Below are 22,526 nucleotides of genomic sequence, written 5' to 3'. Positions count from 1 at the left end.
AGAAGTTTACCTTAGGTGTAGCTTTTAATGAAAGTGTTTGCATGCTGCATGTGCAGGTGAATGGTTGGGGGTGGCAAAGGGAGGAGATTCTGCCCTGACCTGGACTACTCCTGTTGGTTAAAATGAAACTTCTTAGATGAAGTAGCTCAGAAAACTTAAAAAATCTAAGCTCCAAGAAGAATGATAAAACATGTACTTGCAAACAGTGTTAAATGTTTTCTGGCATACCTACTGTCCATTCTCCTTCCAAGCCTCTTGCTTCTTTCAAACTTCATTGAAAGGGAATGGTCTCCTTGCCAAAATATTCCCACTAGAAAAAGACAGGCATATCTAACTGGAGCTGTGCTAGCTTAATCAAAGGGGTAAATTATCTTCAGTTTAAGCAGGCTGCAAGTCTAATAAACTTAGTTTTGAGTTGTGAAAGAGATGTACAGTGAGAGCCTCACTAGTTGTGCTTATAGTCTAAAGTTGTACAATAGGCCCTGGATCTATGTGGCAAGCTAAGATGAACTAAACCAAGCTTTTAATGAAATTCAAAAATGAATATTCATGCTGTAACCATGGTTACTAGGTTTTACTCTTCATTGTAATTCAGGATTTTGCATTCAGTCAACATAACTTGGTCCTGGAGGCTGCCCAGGATGAAATTGGCAGACTGCTAGGGGAACTTTCCTAGCGTTCAGTACCTTGGGAATGTACAGTCTTAGTTCAAAGCTGTTCTTATGCATTTCATTTGCTTATACACTCTGTACTGAGCAATCCCAGAACCAGGGACCCAACTCCAGGATTGCCCATCTCCATTGCTGGAAGCAGTGTGTGCTGCTGGACTTTTCTAAACCAAGGCTCAGGCTCAGCGGAGTCATCTTCCTTAGCCTGTGATCTGGGAACTCTCCTGGGATTTCAGACCTCCTTGGCCTGAGAGGCATTTAAATGTCCGAGCCATTCCTTCAGCTGCCAAAACTTGCATGAAAGAATAGTTGAGAGAGAACAAGTTCAAACTGTGCATCTCAGTTTCTTGTTAGTTTCTACTCAGGCTTGCAGGTAGGCAACATGTGAAAGAGAAGGAGCCTCGGACAAGCACCATCAGCAGCTCTGAAGTCTGTTAGGTGTATGGTGGATGTCTGAGGTGTTTTACTGCCATGACAGAAGTGCTGGAGTGAGGATTTTAAGCTGTGTAGAGACCTGGGCGGCTGAGATGTTCACTGTGCCGATGCGCTGAGGCTGTGATTGATAACTAATTTCTTTTGATCCCAGGCACAGAAGGGAGACTTTTATCAGAGTTTAGATTTGGTTCAGATTGAGGTTTTATTTTGACTTGGGCATGCAAATGTGGCAAATGCAAAAGTGCCTGATCTAACTGTTTCTTTTCCATATACACTGATTCTTGTGAGATTCAAGCCCACACCTTAGGATACAGACAAAGAGGCAGAATATTTGTTAAGAAGTGTTGGTTTCATAAATGAGAACTAGCAAAAGAAATTAATTAGCAGGAGATGGATAGAGGAGATAAGAACACACACAGTCTGTAGAACCGTCATGGTTCAGTTTTTCTAATGCAGACTTAAATCAGCAATTATTTGGGTTCTAAGGCAGGAGGATTATTGATAAGGAGACTACATCCTGTGTATCATGCTCTTCTTTCCTGAAGACTTCACTTAATGGATTCTTAAAGTTCAGAAAGCCACAGGTCAAGCCATGAGTAACTTTAAGGGATTTATTTTAAGAATCTGATGTCTGCTCACATCTAATAGCATTCTTTATTTTTCCTTTCTTCCTGTTGTTGGACATAGTTCTTCTATATGCAATGCAAGTTTTGGTTTTGTTTTGTTTTTCTCCCAAGTTGTGTTGCTTATCAAACAAGACTTCTACTTCTCTGTCTAGGTCCTATAATATTAACAAGGTAGCACATCAAGCTGTTGAAGAGATCCTTAAGATAGGTAAGTGAACAGTGTGGCATTACTGGCCAAGTTTATATAAAGATACACCTGTCTAATTAGGGCTCTGTCTCTTGGCTCAACAGCTAAAAAGCATGGAGGTTTGAATATGCCATTGAACATGGAACTAGTACAAAAAGGTCAGTGAAAAAGGCAAGATTTCTTTAAGATATGTTAACTTTGACCAGTTCCTTTTGTTTATATTCTTAATACTTGGCACTGCTATCAGTATTTTAGTGCTCCTGCAATAGTAGTAATTCTTAGAAAAATTATTTAGGCACATTTGGTGCAAAATGTGTGACTTGATATAAAAGCACTTATTTAGACTTTTGTATGTGCAGATCTCCAAGAGATTTGAGACACTTTAATTGCCTGAAGAGACCTGTTGAGTTTTCATCATGCAATAGAATGGAAAGAATTGTCTGTGAAGTTAATTTTTTTTTTTTTTTGGATGAAGGCAATTAAACATATGGCAAGATTTAGTATTCTCTCTTGGTAGGGAAGCTGCTGTTTCCTGGGGGAATGTGCATTTCTGAGAATAACTAATTTTCTCTGCAAAAAGCTAATGGCTGATTTCTCTATTTACAGTAACAAATGATTACAATGAGTCCCTTCTCTACAGTCCAGAAGAACCAAAGATGTTTTTCAGTATTCGAGAACCTATTGTAAACAGAGTTTTCTCAAGTACTCAGCAGCGTGGCTTCTCTTCAAAGTAAGTTTTGGCTGTAGCAGACACTGAAGAGTTGTGCTTATCAGTGTTTATAAATACCTCAAGGGTGGGTGTCAGGAGGATGGGACCAGACTCCTTTCAGTGGTGCCCAATGACAGGATGAGGGGCAACGGGCACAGACTGAAGCACAGGAGGTTCCATCTAAACATGAGGAGAAACATCTTTACTTTGGTGGTGCCAGAGCCCTGGAACAGGCTGCCCAGGGAGGTTGTGGAGTCTCCTCTGGAGACATTAAAAATCCACCTGGACACATTCCTGTGTGATCTGCTCTGGGTGAACTTGCTTTAGCAGGTGGGTTGGACTAGTTGATCTCTAGAGGTCCCTTCCAACCCCACCATTCTGGAATTCTGTGTGTTTGTCAAAGTATAACTAATCCAGGGGTTTAACTTGAAGTGTTCCAGCATCCAATTTGTGTTTTGAGGGGCTTGAGTGTTGTTCTTATAACAACAGGAAGAAAATGTTTCTGTGTTGTGTTACGCCTTTTTAATGTTTGAGCCATCCACAATCTTACAGAATAAAAAACTGTCATTGTGCCCAGTTTTGGGTGTGTGCCGTTTCTCTCGGTGTGAGACACAGGCATTGACAAACTGGAGTGAATTCAGGAAAGGGCCACTGAGATGACTAGGGGGTTGAAATACATGGTATATAAAGGAGAGGCTCAAAGGGAGCTTTTGTTTAGCCTGGAGGGGGCAAGATTAAGCAGGGTGGACCCAGTTGCTGTCTTCAGCTACTAATGGATAGTTATAGAGCTGACTGCCTTAAGCTCTTTTCAGAGCAGAATATGAGACAACAGACATGATTTTATATGATGTAAGATTCTGATTAGAAAAGGAAAAAAAAAATTACAATGAGAACAGTCTGGCAGTAGAACAGGTTACCCAGAGATTCTGCTTTCACTGTCCTTGGAGATACTCAAAACTTGACTGAGCAAGGGCCCAGCAACCTAATCTGTCTTTAAAGTAAGACCTGCTTTGAGTGAAAGGTTGGACTAGGTGCCATTCCAAACTGAATTATTTGGTAATTCAGTTAGGCCACTTGCGCCAAGGAAGGTTTAGATCAGATATTAGGAGGAATTTCTCCCCGGAACGTGTTGTCAGACACTGGAACAGGCTGCCCAGGGAAGTTGTTGAGTCACCATCCCTGGAGGGGTTTAAAAGGCAAATAGATGAGAGAGGTTCTTAGCTCTTGACATGACATGTATTCCCATTGCTCTTATTTATCTTTTCTGAGATAGTAGCTGCCCAGAGAGAAATGGAGGAGTGGAACACGCCTTTATGTTCTTCTGCAGTGTCCAGACTTCGCTGTGTTTTAGTGATGCACCGACCAGTTAAGCTTTGACACTGTGGTTGTGCTTCCAAGCTTTTCAAATTTCTTAAAGATGTGTCTTCATGAAAATTTAAAATCACTGGATAATTGCTGATTCAGTTTTGGAGATCAGAACATTGTCTAGACCAGGGCCTAAGTCAGAAATTATCAAGCACATCCATGTGTGAGCAGTCTTACAGCTGCTCTGCCATAACTGTTAGTTCTCATCCAGCAATATGAAAAAAGTTTGGAGAACTATTTATTTAACAGTGTTCTTACTTTCTGCATATGTGGAAGAATAAATTCCAGTGCTTGATTTAGTTTTCCTTTTAAAGGTAAATGAAGGGGAAGATGGTTAGTAGCAAGTCCTCCAGTTCTGTCTGGACTCTGCTAAGTCTATAAGAACAACTGTTAGGTTGGGGGATTATAGTGCTTGGTACAATATTCTTCTCTTAAGAATGTTGCTGTGTGATTAAGCATTTACTGACCCACGCACATGAATGTCCAAGAACCAGTCTTCTTGCTCAGATAAGTGCTTGTGTGAAATACTTTATTTTTTAAGCTGTTTCTTGAAAACTTTTTCTTATTTTTGCAGAGTGTGTGTCCGTTCCCGTTGTTGGGATGCATGTATGGTTGTAGATGGAGGAACATCTTTTGAGTTCAATGATGGGGCGATAGCATCAATAATGATTGATACGGAGGATGCACTGTGCACTGTTGTGCTGGAAGAATGAAGGAGCCTAGTGTTTTCTGCTGAAACAATTCTGGATCCAGAAAGGGAACTCCTGGGGATAGACAGCACATCACAATGCTGCATTAAGTTGGAAGTTGGCCTTTTTGGATGCAAGAGCATTTGGAGGAAGCTTTTCATTCCTTTGGGTTGGGGATATCTTAGCCTGATATTTAAGCTCTTTTTGCATCTGGTGTAAAAGAAATATATCGGAAGTCTTACCTCTAACTTCAGTGAAAATGGACATTTTAACCTGTAAGGCAAACATGAGAAAAAGCTCTTTTTAAACACAGGTAGATAGGTTAGGTATCAAGGCAGTAGCATTAAATACTGAGATGTACAGTTTTTTAGTAACAGTCTGGGACTGATGTAACTAAACACCTTCATACATAAAACTTTTGTAGAGAAGTTGACTGTCAATCTGGTGATCTGATGCAAGAATATATAGATTTTGGTAAATTCTGATGTTGATGTAATAGAAATGGAAATACAAACCTTTTGTATGCTTTTCAAAAATTTTACAACTTTGTAGTTTCATACGACTTCTGACAATTTTTTTTTTCCTTTTCCAGTATTTTTTCTACTTTGTAGATGTTCATGAAAAGTCTGGTTTAATCATATCTTGAATGAGGTGGCTCTTACCTTTTCCCTTTGGCTAGAAAGGGACTTGAAACCCAAGGGTGTTCTTGAACCCTTTAACAGGAATATACAAAGTGTAGGACACACGTTGAAGTAAGATATATTCGTTCACTGAATGAGTTAGCTAGCTAGCAATGTTCAGTCACAATAGTGTATGTAGGTGGCTGTCATTAAGGAAAATATTTGGCCTTATTAAGTTGAATGGTTTGGAATTTTAGGTTCCGAGTTTCTTTGTAATTGAAGAATGCAGTGTGCTGGTAGTTGGAGCACAAGTTAGTACCTGTATGTCTCCCAGTTTTCCAAGTATGAGTCTTTAACTTCCCCACAAAGTTTAAATTTCCAATCTTATGTGGAATTCTACTGATACCTAGTTGGCAACAAATTAATTTCAATTTTACATGCCCGTAATCATGTGTTAGGTAAGCAAGTTGATAGTAGAAAAAAAGGCTCTTAGAGAAGAGGAAGGGACTTTTCAGATAGGTTTTTTTAGAGAAGCTGTGAACTATGACTGCCTTTCACAGTCTGTGCTGATAATTACATAGATGAGAGGGCAGAATTTGACAAAATGAAGATTCCTGCAGCAGGAACACTTCTGCTACATGACTTGAAACAAATGTGTTTTGTTCTGTCTACAGATTATTTCCAAAAGTGAGTTTTCTTCCCACTACTTTTGAATGGAGAGACTTCTTCAACAGATGTTCTCAGGTCTAATGGAAACATTTTCTGGTGTGGCCAATCAGTGTATTTATTGCCAATCAAAAAATGTAAACTGATCTTTATAGATGGAAGAAGTGGATAAAGCATTTTTCCTTCTGCTACTGAAGTGTTTGTACTCACTATAAACCAGAACTTAGACGAAACAGATTTGACCAGACCATTCAATTCTAGGAAAATGTGATACGGATGGAGCTCTTTGAATAAGCTGTCACTGTTTGTGTACATTTCACCTTTTAAGTGTGCTGTAGATTGTTATTTACACTGTCTGCTTGAGTTATCAGGATTGCAGACAAGGGGATAATCAAAGTAACCAAATACTCTTTCAAAACTATGTATGTTAAGGAACTATCACAATACAGCTCTTAGTGTCTAAAATAATCTGCAAAATTGGTATAAAGGTAGAGATGCAAAAGAGTGATCTTTCTTTAGAAAGTTGGATGCACAAAGACCAAGGTGTTTAAACTATTCCTAATCCATCTATAACCACTTAAGGATGGTTTATGTGCCTCTGTCTAGTACACTAGTCAAGATGCTGTTAAGATTAAAAGAAACCCACCCAACCAACCAATGCCAGTAACACTAATTTATGACTTCCTATGACTTTACCACTGTGTTAGATCAGCGGTTTCGGTATTGAAAGTGTCCTTGAAAACCTGCATAGACAAATTCACAACAGAAACCCTGTCCCCTACTTGGAGACATTTGTGTGCTGTCATGCTTTCACAGAGACCTATGAGTCTGATCAGGGTACATACCTCTTAAAGATGCCTGTCATTCCTTGTTACAAACATTGAGACTAAAAGACAGTGTTTTCAGGCCCTACAGAGCCAACGTATGATCTGCTTTAGGGCTTAGTAAGAGATTTCACAGTCAAATTCCTAACTTGCTTAGCAAAATGTAAACTTGATCTACTCATGAGTGGCCTCTACTGGTTTTGTCTGTATTAAATTGCACTTCTGTTGAAGCATTTACTAGTGAATGCTTGGTTTAAATAACTAGGATGATTCAGAGATCTGTAACAGATGAGCAGTAAGCAGCTAGTAAGAATTGTAGGATCCTTTATCACAAGGGATTGCAGTACCGAGAACTTACCTGGTAGACAGTATTCCACGACAGGGCTGCTTTTCTGGTTTAACACTGATTTAGTCTGCCTGAACAGTGAACTCTGCACCTCTTATATAAGCTGAATCAATCCATAGTATTTTCGTTAACTGCCAGTCCACACTGTGTTCTGCTAAACTTGACCTGTCATTCTTGGCTTTTTTTTAAAAAGTGGTGTTTATACATTATGTAATAAAAATTAAAAACTTAATAGATACATGAAGGTCTCCTGTGCCTTATTTCAGTAGTTTCAAAAGTGTTTAAAGAGCTCAGCTTCTCACTTACTGTGCAGCTTTTTAAAACAGTGGTTTTTAAACTTCAATGCTTTAGGTAGAACACAGAGCTTATCTATGCAGCAGTTTTTGGTATGAGTTGCCTGGAGCTACCAAATGATTTTTTCAGCTAGGAAAAGGTCAGTGGTACACCCTACCCAGAGGACTTCCATTATGCTATGCTACATTATCTATATATTATATCACATATATATTATAATGCATATAATATATATTACTATATATATTATATATTATGCTATATTAGATTATGTTATATTACATTATGCTAACTCACACTATGCTACAGCTGCCATCATAACCGATAGACCTGCAACAGAAATGTTCGGCCCCTTCCAAAACTGAACCTGGTACTTAAAATAGTTCTGGACTACTTCTTCTAGCTAAAGCCATACTACTATCCCCAAGCAGTCTATTAAATGCTAAATGTATAACACCCTGTCCTCTAAACCACCACTGTTCAGATATTGCTTGCACAAATTTATCTTCTTTTTTTAAATCTCATGACACAAAATTGGTACCAAGTCAGCAAGTGTTCTCCAATTCATCAGTCACTTCATACAACATAGCAATTCCTTAATCTTTATTAAATGCAAGAGAAGTTGTATTGTGTTACATTGTGCAAAGGGAGAAGAAGCATTTACAATAGTGCTGCAAAGATTTTTTTTTTTTCCTTGAAGCAATTTAAGGCATAAACCTAAGGCTGCAAATTGTGAAGCAGTAGAATCTCCAATATTCAGTATCCCCAAACCTCCCATCACTTCTCCACTCCATCTTTCATAAGATATGTTTTCCATTTACTCCTCTCTAAGGGGCAAAAGCCCATTAGCAACTCAAGTGTTAATTACACTCTGTTTAATAAAAAATGAAACAATTTAGAACAGATTAATGAGATAGTGCTGTATTTTCTACACTATAGAAAAGTGAATTCAATATAAAACTAATACTCATACAGCTTTCCACAGTAAGTAATCTGTACAACCAGGGATTTATTCCCAAACTCTTTCAGACTGTGATGGTGAACACTATAACTAGGCAACAGCTATACAGTAATGCTGTAGGGTAACCTAAAACATCTGTGATTAAATTCACCACTTGCTCACTTATTCCATTCATGGAACAGCTGCACACTCATGCCCTATGCAGGGTGCAAGTTCTGCCCTAGGACTTAATCAACTAACACACCTGCTGGAACATTCTGGGTTTATGCATGAGGGCCCAGATCAAAGTTTTATTTAAAGTCATTGCCCATCCCTTTCCTTAGCTTGGTTTTGGTTTTTTTCATTGTTGGCTGGGGTTTATTTTGGCTTGGTTTTGTTTTGTTTTGGACAACTACTCAGCTTTCCATGAGACTTTAAAAAAAACCAAACCAACATTAAACAGTAGTGGTCAGTGTTATAGGTACAAGAAGTGAAATGATACAACAAACAAGCTATTCCAAAAGAGAAACTGGTGTCAATAGCACCAAAGTATCTCTTCCTTTGAGTGCTCTTACGCTGCAGTCCCAGGTGTTTTTTTTGGTCTGAGATCTAGAAGCATTTGAGCCCTCCTGCAGTATTTCTGCCAACTCACCAGTTGCAGTTTAAAGATATTACTCTTTAAAGGAAATAAGATAATATTTTAAAGAAGTTTTATCTGATATCAAGATTACAGAAGCTACATAGAGGTTCTGTAATACCTGATCAGAAAACCTAGCACCACGACATGAAACAATTGATAGCCAGCACCGACTTTTACAGATCCTTGTTCTGACTGAGGTTTTCAGATTGTATTTTGCTAACAATGAAGAATACTAAACATAGATGTTACCTGTTAAACTTCAGTGTAGCTCCTTTATACCACATCTTAACTTGTACAGTACTGAGTTGTCTCTTATCTGCTTTTATGTAGACATCCCTTCCACAATTTACCGTTTTCAGGTTTGGTGAATTCAGACTCCGTCCTCTGTTCCTCTCTAAACAGCAGGTAGCTTCTTATCTTACTGTACATCTTGTTCAATTAAGGATTTGAATAGGTTTAATATGATGATTAATTTTGAGTTCTGTAAACTCAGACCAAGACATTTTTTTTAGAACCCTTAATAATATATCTAGCACCTCTACAAGCTATTTCAGGAGTTTCATTGCTGGTAAGAGTTAACCAAAAACACCTTTAAGAACACCTTGGAGCAACAAAAGCCCCATCAGAACCTGCAACAATTGCCAGAGGTTGACACTATTTAATTACCATGACTGTTTCATAATTTTATTTTTTAAAAAAAAGCTCTCCTGTAAAAAAAATGACTTAGAGAAAAATTCTGCAATTGCTCATAGATCATCAGATCAGGTCACCTAAAGACTTTAAGTAAAAAAATACTGTAAAAATATTTATGAAACTACATTAAGGCACTAAGAAATTAGAATGCTTTTTACAAAAACAGTACTATGATTAAAGGTGCTCCAGCACTCTGTTTTGTAAGGAGCTTCACTACACGCAGCGTGTCCATTGCATCCAGAACATTGTACATGTGATCATAAGCCACTAGGATTTGTCAGCGTCAACCTGCATTTGATGCCCCAAATCTCATGGTTCTTTTTACTGCCAACAGTTGGCCTTGCAATAGTTGTAAAATGTGAACAATTGATCTTCATGTCAGGAAGTGTTTCCTTGAGAAGCTGTAGAGAGCTATCAGTCACTATTCCAAATACCTGAAGAGTCTTTAATGTTGGAATTTCACCAAGTTCTCTAGAAGGAGAAAAATAAGAAACTAATCATTAACCTGAACTTTTTTTTCCAGTCTGTAGCCAAACTACATAACTGCATTTCTACTATTTTTTTAGAAGAGAACTACTTAAGCTAAATTCCCCTTCCCACTTCTTAAAAGCACATATTTAATTGAAACTAGTTCTCCGTACTGATAATTCAGGAAACCGGCTGAATAAATTGCTTCTTGCTGTTTCTCTCAGACACAGTGAAAACAAACTGGTTCCTCCCATTCCATTTCCCTGGACTTAAATATTTATAACAAGTGGAAGGAACTGCCTCACATGAAGCTTCAGGCTATCATTCAGAGGACACAAGCCCGTAGGTACTATCAGCCTCCAGTTTGCTGGGACATTTTGGAAAGCAGCCAGCCCTGGGTTCGTGATTGCTTCACGTTTTCCCAGTCATCATGTGAACTGTGAATCTGTAAGCAAGTAATGGACAAAATCAAAAGGCAGAGACACACAAGCTTATGACAGCACACACTGCTACAGAAAACGTTCTTCAGATTCCCATTTTGATAGTCCTGTTCCTCTCAAAACACCTTGGTGTTGATCATTTACTTAGGATTGACATCCTTCCTGAGAAGATTTAGGTGGATAGCTGCTATACTAATAAAAGGCAGGAAAAACCCACCAAGGAACTAAGCTGTGTTTCAGCGGCAACCAATAACTGACACAGCTGCACACAAAAAGCAAAGGAATATAAAGAGATTAGCAAGTCAGCAAGTACTGTCAGCTCTGGTAACTCTTCAAAGCACTACACCTTCCTTGCTGCGTAACTGAAAGCCTAAGATTGATACCGGTCCTGGTCACTGGCAGGACTGGAACCTCCCGCTGCACCTCTCAGCAATGGGCACCAGCAGTATCACGCTATTGAAGGAAGACACGGTGCACACACTGAGCAGCAAGTTCCATGGGCACAGACTGACATAATGGAAACCTTATCTCAGATACCTTTGGTTCCAGTCTGGATTCTCAAGGCTACACACTAACAGTCATTTTATCTCAGTTCCTTCTTAATTCCTCATACCAGTCAGTTTTTCAAAACAGTACTTGCAATTTTAAACCTAAAATAAAGCAAGCTTAAATTAACTTACCCTCTGTATGAATAGCGAACTAAAGCCATTTAAAGATTACTTACACTAATGCAGCAGGTGATATCTGATAACATCGGCTAAGACACAGATGTTCTAGAAAGATGAGTTGATGAAAATACTGGAAGCACTTAGGCTTCAACATCACACTGTCGCTGTACATGAAAGCATATGAAATAGAGGTTTAAGTATAAAGCAGCAGTAAATTTGGTTATTTCCAAAATTCAGACTGAGAAATTTAATGAATATGAACTTCTCATGCCATGAGAAGATAATTACTTTACACACTGAGATTTCAAAATATATTTTGATTTTTACCTAGTCAATTAAAATACCTTTTTTTTAAACCGTTCTATGGCCAAGTAGCAAATTTGTATCAGAGCTGAACTAAACCCTCTCTAGAATGCTAAGCTCATTAACTGTATGCATCTAAATATTTCATTCCATTGTACCTACTGCCTACAATCACTTGTTAGTTAACAAATCTTATATATATGTACATAATATTTACGCTAAGGTAACAAATACATCTTCAAGCTAGTTATGTGCTCCAGATTAGGTCATGCCACATAGCATAGAAAGTGTTTTCTGGTTGTGCAATCCTACACAATCATAAGTTACTGCTATGTAATTCCTTCACTGCAACAGAGTTTGCAATCCCCTGAACCACAGGGATTTAGGACTAGCTGCACAAGTCTTCTTACCTTAGATCTAAATGGGTGAGGAAAGGACATCTTTCCACCAGTGTTTTAACGTCTGAAAAGAGGTCACAGAGTCAGTCCATCTTTCAGTAATAAGACAAACGTGCTTTATACAGCATACTCACTTCCATATACATTTGTTCATATCTTCTCTACTGGACCCCCACAATTTTGTTAAAAAGATACACATGTAAGACTTAACGGTATACAGTCTGCCTACCAAGATACATTACATGGACTTTTTTAATCCTCAGCAAAACAGATCCATTTTGTCCAAAGAACTGATCATAAAAGTCAAATGCACCAGCAACTTAACAAGTGGATAATTCAAATAATATTGATGTAGAAATCTACCAAGACAACAACCAGAAGAAAATTTATGGCCTGCTGCTTTATCCCGTAGTGGGATAAAAGCTTGCCATGCTGCTATTTACCTGCCATTTGTAGATTCTGTCTGTATCCACTTAAATTTAATTGAATTACTTTTGAAGTAACATGATTGACTGCTGCTTTGACATGGGTGGCTGTGAAGTCACACCAGGACAAGTTCAGCTCCTCCAACCTACACACAAATGAACAAAGAGTTGTTTGGAAGAACAACTGAAATACAGTTTGAGTTCTAATATTATCTATTACAGTTGATACTTTTAAGGCAAAAACTTTTAACATGTCTATTACCAACTTCCTGTATTCATTCCTAAAAATTTCACTACAATTAAGGACTGGAGCATGTTGCCCAGCGAGGCTGTGGAATCTGTCTTTGCAGGTTTTCAGGTTCCAACCAGAAAACATCCTCATCAATTTGGCCAGTCCTGAATTTAGGCCCCGCTCTGAACAAAGGGTTAAAGTGACTTCCAAAGTGACCTCCAACTGGAATGATTCAACAAAATCTTAGGAAGTGAAATGGTTCTCTCTCAGGACTGCCAAGGGGAGACACTGTCTTTTCATCTTGCTTCTGGTGCATGACCTGAATCTGTTACTACTGAACAGATGTTCACATTGAGTAAGAAAAAAGACTATCCTTTATCAGCCTTGGTCAGATGACCAATTAATCCTAATTAGGATAAAATACTTCATAGTTTCATATAAGCACTGGCCTTAACTCTCTGTGACCTTAACTCTCTTTTATATGCTTGACTACCTATAGCCTATCACCATTCCTGGCTGGGACAAACTGTTTTGTGCAGGTGTTGTAATCAGAGGACAAAGACAAAATGAAGAGCACAACAAGAGTATTTAGCTGGCAATCTCTGCGTAAATGAAAAAACAAACAGTTAAGTTGACACTAGCATTCCTAGGATCAGGTTTGCCATCTGCTGTTCACTGTGCACTGTACAGATTGCCATTCTCTAAAGAGCTCATGATCCAAGTAATCAGACCAAGCAATAGAAAGCGTTATCTACCCATGAGAGGCAGAGAAAGATTAGGGCTTTGTCTGTCCATTAACTTGGAACTTGATTAAAAACATGCTTTTGCAGAAGTAAAGATTAAATAGATTGTCCAGCATCTCACAGGAAGTCAGCGGAAAGATCAGGATATAAATCCCAGATTGACTGGGGCTCAGTTCAGCAACTTCCTGCCAGATGGTTTAATTATTTGAGCTGTCAATCTAAACACAGTGCTTCAAGAAACAGAAGGTTACTGAAGGACTATTCTATCATGGATGGAAAGGCACAATGTTTTCTGCCATTCATGCTGTACTCTGCAAAAGGAGCTCTGGGATTCCACTTTTCAGTTTCAGAAAAAAACCCCATACTTTCACTTTGTGAGGACCACATAGTGCTTTCATGAAGAAAATCAAATTTACATTATAATCAAAGGAACGTAAATGGGATTTACTCACTAACAAGACTTCCTTTAAGGATGATTAAGGAAACTCATGAAAAACTACTAGAGTACGTTTTTCCTATTAAAGAAGAAAATAACTTGATAGGGAGAAACTACCTGACTGTTCAGCTAACAACCAACTGTTAGACATCTAGGAACACAAAGAGGCTCATAAAAATGATAGTAAAGACAAGTACAATTGACATGTCTATGGAAAAAATAAAAAGTATCATTTTTCTCAGAAATGGAACTAAGTAGGAATGGCAAAAACTATTTTTATCTTACATAGAACAGCTGCTCAACATCAGCTCCAATGCTTCTGCAGAAAACCCTGAGCACCCACAGAGATTCAGTCGGATCAAACTGGGATTTTTAGCAATACTCCTGTAGAGAAGGAAAAAAAAAGGTCTGATAAAATTTAAATGTTGGAACATTGCTTGCATTGCTAGGATGTGTGATTAAGAGCCAAGACCCCAGCACATAATTATTTGTTAAACAGGCCCCACTGCATCTTTAGCAAACTGACCAGCCTAAGATTGACTAAGGATCTCAGCTCTGTACTTACTGCATCACAGTAAAACTTTGAAAGGGATACTTACCTGACACTCCTGAAAAGTTTGCATATTTATAAACTACTAAGTTTAGAAGGAAACAATTTATTTTCATCTTCTCCTGTTACATGCCATTAAACACATACCACAGAATAATAGAATGGTTTGGGCTGGAAAGGACCCTAAAAATTATCTAGTTCCAAACGCCCTGCCATGGGCAGGGTCACCTTCCACTAGACCAGGTTGCTCAAAACCCATCCAACCTGACCTTGAACACTTCCAGGGATGGGACACCCACAGTTTCTCTGTGCCAGTGCCTCCCCACCCTCATGATGAAGAATTTCTTCCTTATATCTAATCTAGATCTCCCCTCTTTCCGTTTAAAGCCATTACCCCTTGTCCTATCACTACCTGCCTTTGTAAAAAGTCCCTCTCCAGCTTTCTTGTAGGGCCTTATTAGGTGCTGAAAGGCAGATATAAGGTCTCTCTGGAGTCTTCACTTCTCCAGACTGAACAACCCCAACTCTCTCAGCCTGTCCTCACAGCAGAGCTGTTCCAGCCCTCTGATAATTTTCACAGCCCTCCTCTGGACATGCTCCAACAGGTCCACATGCCTCTTATGTTGGGAGTCCCAGAGCTGAATGCAGTATTGCAGGTGGGGTCTCACCAGAGTGGAGTGGATGAGGAGAACCATGGCTTATCAGAGGTGACTGTAACTCTACAAAAGATAAAGTAATCATCCCATTTCTGAAGTCACACTTCTGCAAGATGGAGGTTATTCTAGAACAAAACATGCTGTGGGATGAGACTGCAAGCACAGAGGGGTGAGGTGAATCAGGCTCTAAATTGACAAGCTTGGGGGGTGGGGTCCAAAGTGGTGATGCTCACACAATCATGTCCAACTAGGGAACATGCCAGACCAATCAGAGTAGTGACAAACATTCCTTAGCTGTTTCCAAGGATGAGAACCAGAGGGCCAACCACCTTAAGGGTATGCACAGCTGCAGATCTTTCTGTACCCCTGATGAGGAACCCGCATGCTTGAGTACTTAACTGAAGTGACTGTACACCAAGACGTGTAGCATGGGGAATAAACAGCAAGAATTTGAGATCTATGCGTGTTCACAGGACCACGACGGCATTGCTATTACAGAGACATGGTGGGACAGTGCACAACTGGAATGCTGCTATGGAGGGCTATGTACTTTTCAGGAAAGGCAGGCCAACCAGGCAAGGTGGAGGAGTTGCACTTCATGTGAGAGAGCAACTTGAATGTCTTGAACTCTGCCTGGGTAGGGGGACAACAAGCGAGTTGAATCTTTATGGGTAAAAATTAAGGGACAAGCTAACAAGGGGGACACTGTTGTGGGAGTTTACTACAGGCCACCAGATCAGGAGGAGGAAGCTGTTGAGGCTTTCTACAGACAGCTGGAAGTAACATCACAATCACATGCCCTGGTTCTCATGGGAGACTTCAATCACCCTGACATCTGCTGGGTGGGTAACACAGCTAAGCACGCACAGTCCAGGAGGCTCCTACAGATCATTGGCGACAACTTTTTGACACAGATGGTGGTGAAGCCGATGAGGAGAAGCATACTGCTAGACCTTGTCCTAACAAACCAAGAATAATTAGTTGGAGATGTCAAAATTGGGGGCAGCCTTGGCTGCAGTAACCATGAGATGGCAAAATTCAGGATCCTGTGTGGAGGAAGCATGACAATAAGTAGGACTAAAACCATGGACTTCAGCAGGGCAAACTTTGGCCTCTTCAGGGTTCTGCTTAGAAGAATCCTATGGGTTTGGGCTCTAGAAGGTAGGGGGCTCTGAGAGAGCTGGTTAATATTCAAACATCACTTCATCCAAGCTCAAGACTGATGCATCCCTATGAACAAGAAATCAAGCAACGAGAGTAAGAGGCCAGCATGGATGAGTAAGGAGCTCCTGTCAAAACTCAGGTGGAAGAAGGATGTTTATGGAATGCGGAAAAAGGGACAGATGACCTGGAAAGAATACAAGGAGACTATTAGAGTGTGCAGGGATTCAGTGATGAAACCCAAGCTTCACTTGGAATTAAACCTCGCCAGGGATGTCAAAGACAACAAGAAGGGCTTCTTCAAGTACATCAGCAGCAAAAGGAAGGTTAGAGAAAATGTAGGTCCACTGCTGAATGAGAAGGGTGTCCTGGTGACAGACAATACAGAGAAGACAGAGTTACTGAATGCCTTCTTTGCTTCCATCTTTACTGCTAAAACTGACCCTCAGGAATCCCAGACCCTAGAGATAGAAGAGGAAGTCAGGCAAAAGGTTCCCTTGCTTGAGGAGAAGCAGGTTACAGATCATTTACACAAACTGGACATGCACAAACCCATGGGCCCTGATGGGATGCACCAAAGAGTGTGGAGAGAGTTGGCAGATGTTATTGCTAAGTCACACTCCATCATCTTTGAAAGGTCTTGGAGCGCAGGAGAGGTGCCTGAGGACTGGAGGAAAGGCAACATCACTCTAGTCACATCAGTGTAAAGGTCACGGAATAGCTCATTCTGGACGTCCTCTCCAAGCATGTGAGGAAAAGAAGTATCAGTAGTAGTCAGCATGGGTTCATCAAAGAGAAATCATGTTTGGCCAATCTGATAGCCTTCTGTGATGGCATGACTGGCTGATACACAGTGGAAGAGCAGTGGATATTGCCTACCTTGACTTCAGAAAGGCTTTTTACACCATCTCTCACAACCTCCTCATAGGAAAGCTCAGGAAGTTCAGGCTGGATGAGTGCAGTGAGATGGATCATGAACTGGCTGAATGGCAGAGCTCAGAGGGTTGTGATCAATGGAACAAAGTCTGTTTGGAGACCTGTAGTTAGTGGGGTTCCCCAGCGGCCAGTACTCAGTCCAGTCCTGTTCAACCTGTTCATCAATGACCTCGATGAAGAAACTGAATGCACCCTCAGCAAGTTTGCTGATGACACCAAGCTGGCAGGAAGGGCTGACACACCAGAAGGCTGTGCTGCCATCCAGAGAGACCTGGACAGGCTGGAGGAATGGCCAAGGAAGAACCTGATGAAGTTCAACAAGGGCAAGTGCAGGGTCCTGCACCTGGAGAGGAATAACCCCAGGCACCAGTACAGGTTAGGTGTGGACCTGCAGGAAATCAGCACTGCAGAGAAGGACTTGGGAGTTATGGTGGACAACAGGTTGACCGTGAGTCAACAATGTGTCCCTGTGGCCAAGAAGGCCAATGGTATCCTAGGGTGCATTACCGAAAGTGTAACCAGCAGGTAAAGGGAGGTTGTCTTCCCCCTCTACTCTGCCCTGGTGACGGTGCATCTGGAGTTCTGTGTCCAGTTCTGGTCTCCCCAGTTTAAGAAGGACAAGGAGTTACTGGAGGGAGTCCAGCAGTGGGCTACAAAGATGATTAGGGGAGACTGAAAGAGCTGCGTCTGTTCAGCCTGGAGAAGAGAAAGCTAAGAGGGGATCTTATCAATGTTTAAAAATATCTCAAGGGTGGTTGTTAAGAGGATGGGACCAGACTCCTTCCAGTGGTGCCCAACAATAGCACGAGGGGCAGTGGGTACAGATCGAAGCACAGGAGTTTCCATCTGAATATCAGGAGAAACTTCTTTACTTTGAGGGTGCCAGAGCACTGGAACAGGCTGCCCAAGAGGTTGTGGAGCCTCCTTCTCTGGAGACATTCAAAACCCGCCTGTGCGATCTGCTCTAGGCGTAGCTGTTTTAGCAGGTAGGTTGGACTAGATGATCTCTAGAGGTCCCTTCCAACCCCAACCATTGTGTGATTGTGTGAAGACACATGTCCAGATAGCATCCCCCTGAATGCATTTGTTTGAAACACCAGAGCAGACATGTAGTTGGCCCAACCTGGAAAAATCCTTACACCAGGTATCTATTATTTGTACACAAGGCAACAGAATTCCATCATTGGTGCTAATTAGTACCCAGTTTTCAGATACTTTTAATCTGGTATCAAAAGCCAAACTATATTGCTTTATTTGTGCCTTTTTTTTTTGACTTCTCTGGTGTGAAGAAGGCATCAGAGAGCCCAGAAGTAAAAAGCAGGACACTCAGAGTTTCTGCTGTCTGACCTATGGTCTCTGGCATGTCTACAACCACCTGATGTGATTGAACAGCAGGTTGACCACACACCTATTAGTGTCTTTCCAGTTTAACCAAACAACAGTTCATCTGACAGAATCTAATTTTCCAAACACTCAGTGTGGAGTTCAACAAAGAAGTGAGAAACCACACAGAAGCAAAACAAGCATCTGATGGGAGGGCTGCTGTGACCCTTTAAAATAAAAAGTAACCTGTAACCCAAACACAAAGTTCTCTTTGGAGAACAGAAAATGGAAAATAAAAGTAGATCTGCTGTACAGCTTGCTGTGGGAACAGCCAATGGACACATAAATCCTAGAGAGATGTGCAAGTTCTCAGGCTCCCACTACTTTGGGGAATTAAAAAAAAGCCACCAAGAAACACTCTTCCAGAGGAGTGTTTCCTCCTTGTCTGTTGGAGGACAGAGAGGAAAGAGGCCGCTCACTCAGCCTGCCAGCTAGCTCTGTGGGGTGCCATTTCAAAAGACTACCACAATAAGCAACTCTCAACTACATTTGTTTGCCAGCCTTGCACAAGATGATAGCACCAAACAAGAGGTATTTACTGAATATTCCCAAACATGACACTCACTTGATGATGTCATCAGAAAGCACTAGTCCCTCCAAGCTGAGGTTCTGCAGCCTTTCACACCAACAAAGAATACTCTGGAGATCTTCAACAGACACTGTGCAGTTCGACAAATCCATATGTTGAACTTTGAGAGGTCTAAAAAAAGGAGAAAGACAAGTTACTGAAATTGCATTCAAACCCACTCCACAAATTCCCCACACCACAAATAATGCACTAAAACAATGCAAAGTTTGAAGAAAAAAAATTATACTGTTGTATTCAGCTGCACACTGGACATACTACTAAGCTCACTGGACCTACTGCTAAGCTACCAGCCAAAACTGCAGAACCTCTATCTTCAAGAAATTTTCAAGATTGATCATAACAGCTGAAAATCTATCCTGCTGGAGTTACAGAATTCTGTTGAGTTTCCCATATTAAAATGCTGGAGATGTTGGCAATTCATGGTTCTATGAGATATAAATTGCAAATAGATAATAGTTCTTGATATTTTCAAAAATGGCATTAAATTGGTTTTAAATAACTGACACGGGTGAATGCAGTTCCTCTTACTTGAAGACCCGCCCAACCACTGATCAGCTGTTCCACACTCCAGAGTACAGCACAAATGCTACTACTGGTGGAGACCTTGAAACCAAAGATCAAGAGAAACTGTGAATACTTGAGATGTAGTTTCAGGATCCAGAACACACAGAAAAAGCCTTACTTGCTCGTTTTAAACAGCGGATTCCACAAACATGATCTTGGGCAACGGAACACAGTAACACCTGCAGGCAGCAACCGTCCAATCACTCCTGGCAGCAGATTTCTACCAGTCAGATCAAGAGTCTGCCACAGAGATTCATCAAACCTAAGGCACAGAATTTTACTTGTTAGTGAGTTATTAAGGGTCAGAACTATGAGTACAACCACAGTGTCACTAAACACTGAGAGGAGGGAAGCCATTTAATAGAACTTTCTAATGTTAAAATGCGAGCCGCATTTGATTATACATACATTTAACCCACATAGAGCACAGATTGAATTACACAGGAATAAACAAGGTGAGAACCAGACCATTTAACAGTCTATTGAAGCAAAGATTTTCTTATTGCTAAATGATAAGAAGTAATACTTACGAAAGATGATGCCATCTCTTGCAAATCTGGGAAACTTTCAACAAATCATATAGGGGCAAATAAGCAAAGATTGCCAAAAGCAATTCATCTGGAAGTGCATCCCAAGAAACACCTTTAAGGAAAGAGGAAACATGTTTTAATTAAAGCTGATCAAATGCCTTGTTTGGCTTGGTTGCTAAAAACACCTCTAGTCTCTGAAGGCTACACTGTCAGCCCACCACCTCATCCCCATTTCAGTTCTTCATTGTAGGCTGAAGACGTTACGGCAATCTTTGCCTTCTTATGTCTGGCAAATGCCAAGCTTTTTCCTTAAAACACGCGTGCTAAATATGACCCCCCAAGAATTATCTGATCTGAAAGGACGTGGTGTGATCTCAACTTCTCATGAGCAGATAAAAGGCTCCAGAAGGTGTTACCATTCACATGGGGATTTCCGGGTGGATTATATTGGGGATGGCAGTGCCAATAATCTATATTCATCTGGCAGCTGCAGCCACATTTTGTGAAGAGCCTGGCCCTGCTTGGTATGTGAGCAAAACATCTGCTGGAATGGGCCCCCTGGGCAGCACAACAGATGCAGCTCAAGGCCATGCTGGACCAAGGTGCCACACAAGCCCCCAGCAGCAAGGACTGACACAGGGACATGCAGCACAATCCCCAGGCACACACAGGCGGGCTGGCAGGGCCCAGCAGGAGACAACCATGGCTGACACGGGTCACAGTTCTGGAGCCAGACACACCACCTCTGCTTAAAGGCTTGTATAAAACAGGACTTAATGGCCCAAGCTGGAAAGCGACCAGATTTAGAAATCATATTCTTCTGGGAGAGAGCAAAAAAAGTAAAGAATATAGTACTAATGACTTGTGATGCCCACTTTCCATCTCTACTGAAGAGCCAATGAAACCTGGAGCAGGATGATGGTACCTGACTCTGGCTCTCGGAGCAGCCGAGGCCGGCGCACAATGACAAAGTCTCTTTCCTTCTCCTTCACCTTCTGCCGTTTCTGAGGAGGACAGGATGACACCACCAGGTCCTGCGGCGTGTTTTCATTGCCCAGCTTGTCCTTCTTAAGGACAGACACTCCCATGCCAGAGAGAAACTCCGACGTCTTGCTAGAGTCCCAGTCCCAGGTGAAGCTGGTGGAAACATTGCTGCTGGAGGATGGGATCTCCTGGAGGTGTTTTCTGAGGACACATCAAAACCCACCAGATCTTAATGTACCCAGGCTGACACCAACCACAGGATGGGGCTCCCTGTACTGCAGCATTTCACAGTCACACGTGCTGGCCAGTAACTCCAGCTAAAGCTGCGGGTGCTTGGCGCACATGGAGCGGCCGCAGCGGAGGGGTGCGGGCCCGGCCGGGCGGCTTCACGCTAGCGACCGCCCGAGGACGGAGCGGCGAGGCGAGCAGGGGGCTGACCAAAGCAGCCGATTGCGGCGGCGCAGGCCGCGCAGCGCCGGGGCTCCGACCGCGGCCCCGGCACCCGCCGCCGGAGAGGGGCGGGAAGGGGCGGACGGCGGGAAGGCGCGGGGGGTGCGGGGCGGCCGTCGGGCGCCAGCAGCAAGGCCCTGGGCGCGCAGCGGGGGCGCCGCCGCCGGCGGGATGCCCGGGGGCCGGTTCCTGCTCCGCCCGCCGCGGGACCCCGCGGCACGCTGTGCCTCCCGCCCTGGCCTCGGGCGCGCAAGTCCCCGCTGCCAGGCACCCCGGGGGATCCACGCACGCACCCCCGCCCCAAACACCTGGGGGCCCTCAAGAACCCACGCGTGCTTCTCCGGGACCCGTGCGCGCTACCGGATTCCCACGCACACCCCCGGGCGGAGGGGGAAACCGCGCACGTCTCCGCGAGAGCTCGCGCACAGCCCGGGCACCACGCGGTTCTCCCCCGCCCCGCCAGCGAGGATGGCGCTGCGGGCGGCAGGCGCTGCGGGCGGCAGGCGCTGCCCCTCTCCCGTACCTGTGCATGGCGGCGGATGCCCGGGAGGCGGCTCCGTGCGGCCCCGCGCTCTGCAGCTCCGCGCCGTCCCGCCGCGCGCGCGGGGCAGACCCGGCCGGCCGGAAGCCGGTAGGCGCCCGCCGCACATACTGCCGGGAGTTGTAGTTCGCCACGCGCACGCCTTCACGGAATCCCGGAATGTCAGGGACTGGAAGGGAGCGCACAGGTCATCCAGTCCAGTCCCCTGCCGGAGCAGGAACAACTGGATGAGGCTGCACAGGAACGTGTCCAGGCGGGTTTTGAATGTCTGCAGAGCAGGAGACTCCACAACCCCCTGGGCAGCCTGTTCCAGTGTCTGTCACCCTCACTGAGAAGTTTCTTCTCAAATTTAAGTGGAGCCTCTTGT

At 42.4% G+C, this 22,526-nt stretch overlaps 2 protein-coding genes across 5 annotated transcripts in view; one reads left to right on the top strand and one right to left on the bottom strand.

The window, feature by feature from the left end:
• The window catches only part of NADK2 (NAD kinase 2, mitochondrial), a 33,293-nt gene extending 25,920 nt beyond the window's left edge, over window positions 1-7,373 (top strand). For all 3 annotated transcript variants that reach the window (XM_065047565.1, XM_065047564.1, XM_065047563.1), the window contains exons 9-12: window positions 1,882-1,937; window positions 2,021-2,074; window positions 2,523-2,646; window positions 4,565-7,373. In XM_065047565.1, coding sequence (XP_064903637.1) covers window positions 1,882-1,937; window positions 2,021-2,074; window positions 2,523-2,646; window positions 4,565-4,703 — 373 coding nt within the window. In that variant the 3' untranslated portion in view covers window positions 4,704-7,373. The remainder of the gene's footprint in view (window positions 1-1,881; window positions 1,938-2,020; window positions 2,075-2,522; window positions 2,647-4,564) is intronic.
• A 644-nt stretch (window positions 7,374-8,017) lies between these two features.
• Window positions 8,018-22,297, bottom strand: SKP2 (S-phase kinase associated protein 2). Of its 2 annotated transcripts, none has more exons than XM_065047566.1 (10): window positions 22,142-22,297; window positions 21,110-21,369; window positions 20,185-20,296; window positions 19,773-19,916; window positions 19,067-19,201; window positions 14,101-14,199; window positions 12,423-12,550; window positions 11,992-12,043; window positions 11,335-11,442; window positions 8,018-10,173 (listed from the first exon to the last, which is right to left on the bottom strand). In XM_065047566.1, the coding sequence occupies exons 1-10, from the start codon at window positions 22,147-22,149 to the stop codon at window positions 9,960-9,962; spliced, it is 1,260 nt and encodes a 419-aa protein (XP_064903638.1). In that variant the 5' UTR covers window positions 22,150-22,297; the 3' UTR covers window positions 8,018-9,959. The 2 variants fall into 2 exon arrangements, with proteins under 2 accessions (XP_064903638.1, XP_064903639.1); XM_065047567.1 differs by lacking the exon at window positions 8,018-10,173 and adding an exon at window positions 10,272-10,615.
• Window positions 22,298-22,526: the final 229 nt, after the last annotated feature.

This window comes from Columba livia, chromosome Z (genome assembly GCF_036013475.1).
Source record: "Columba livia isolate bColLiv1 breed racing homer chromosome Z, bColLiv1.pat.W.v2, whole genome shotgun sequence".
Lineage (NCBI taxonomy): Eukaryota > Metazoa > Chordata > Aves > Columbiformes > Columbidae > Columba > Columba livia.
This window is presented reverse-complemented; position numbering and strand designations above follow the sequence as displayed.

What these genes read in the sequence shown, in the direction of transcription:
- SKP2 (XM_065047566.1), bottom strand. An exon ending in CTTTCTGATGACATCATCAA is followed by an intron (nt 14,200 to 19,066) that starts GTGAGTGTCATG and finishes CCTTCTCTACAG; the next exon opens with GAGTATTGCTAAAAATCCCA. An exon ending in ATATCACCTGCTGCATTAGT is followed by an intron (nt 10,174 to 11,334) that starts GTAAGTAATCTT and finishes TTCTCCTTCTAG; the next exon opens with AGAACTTGGTGAAATTCCAA.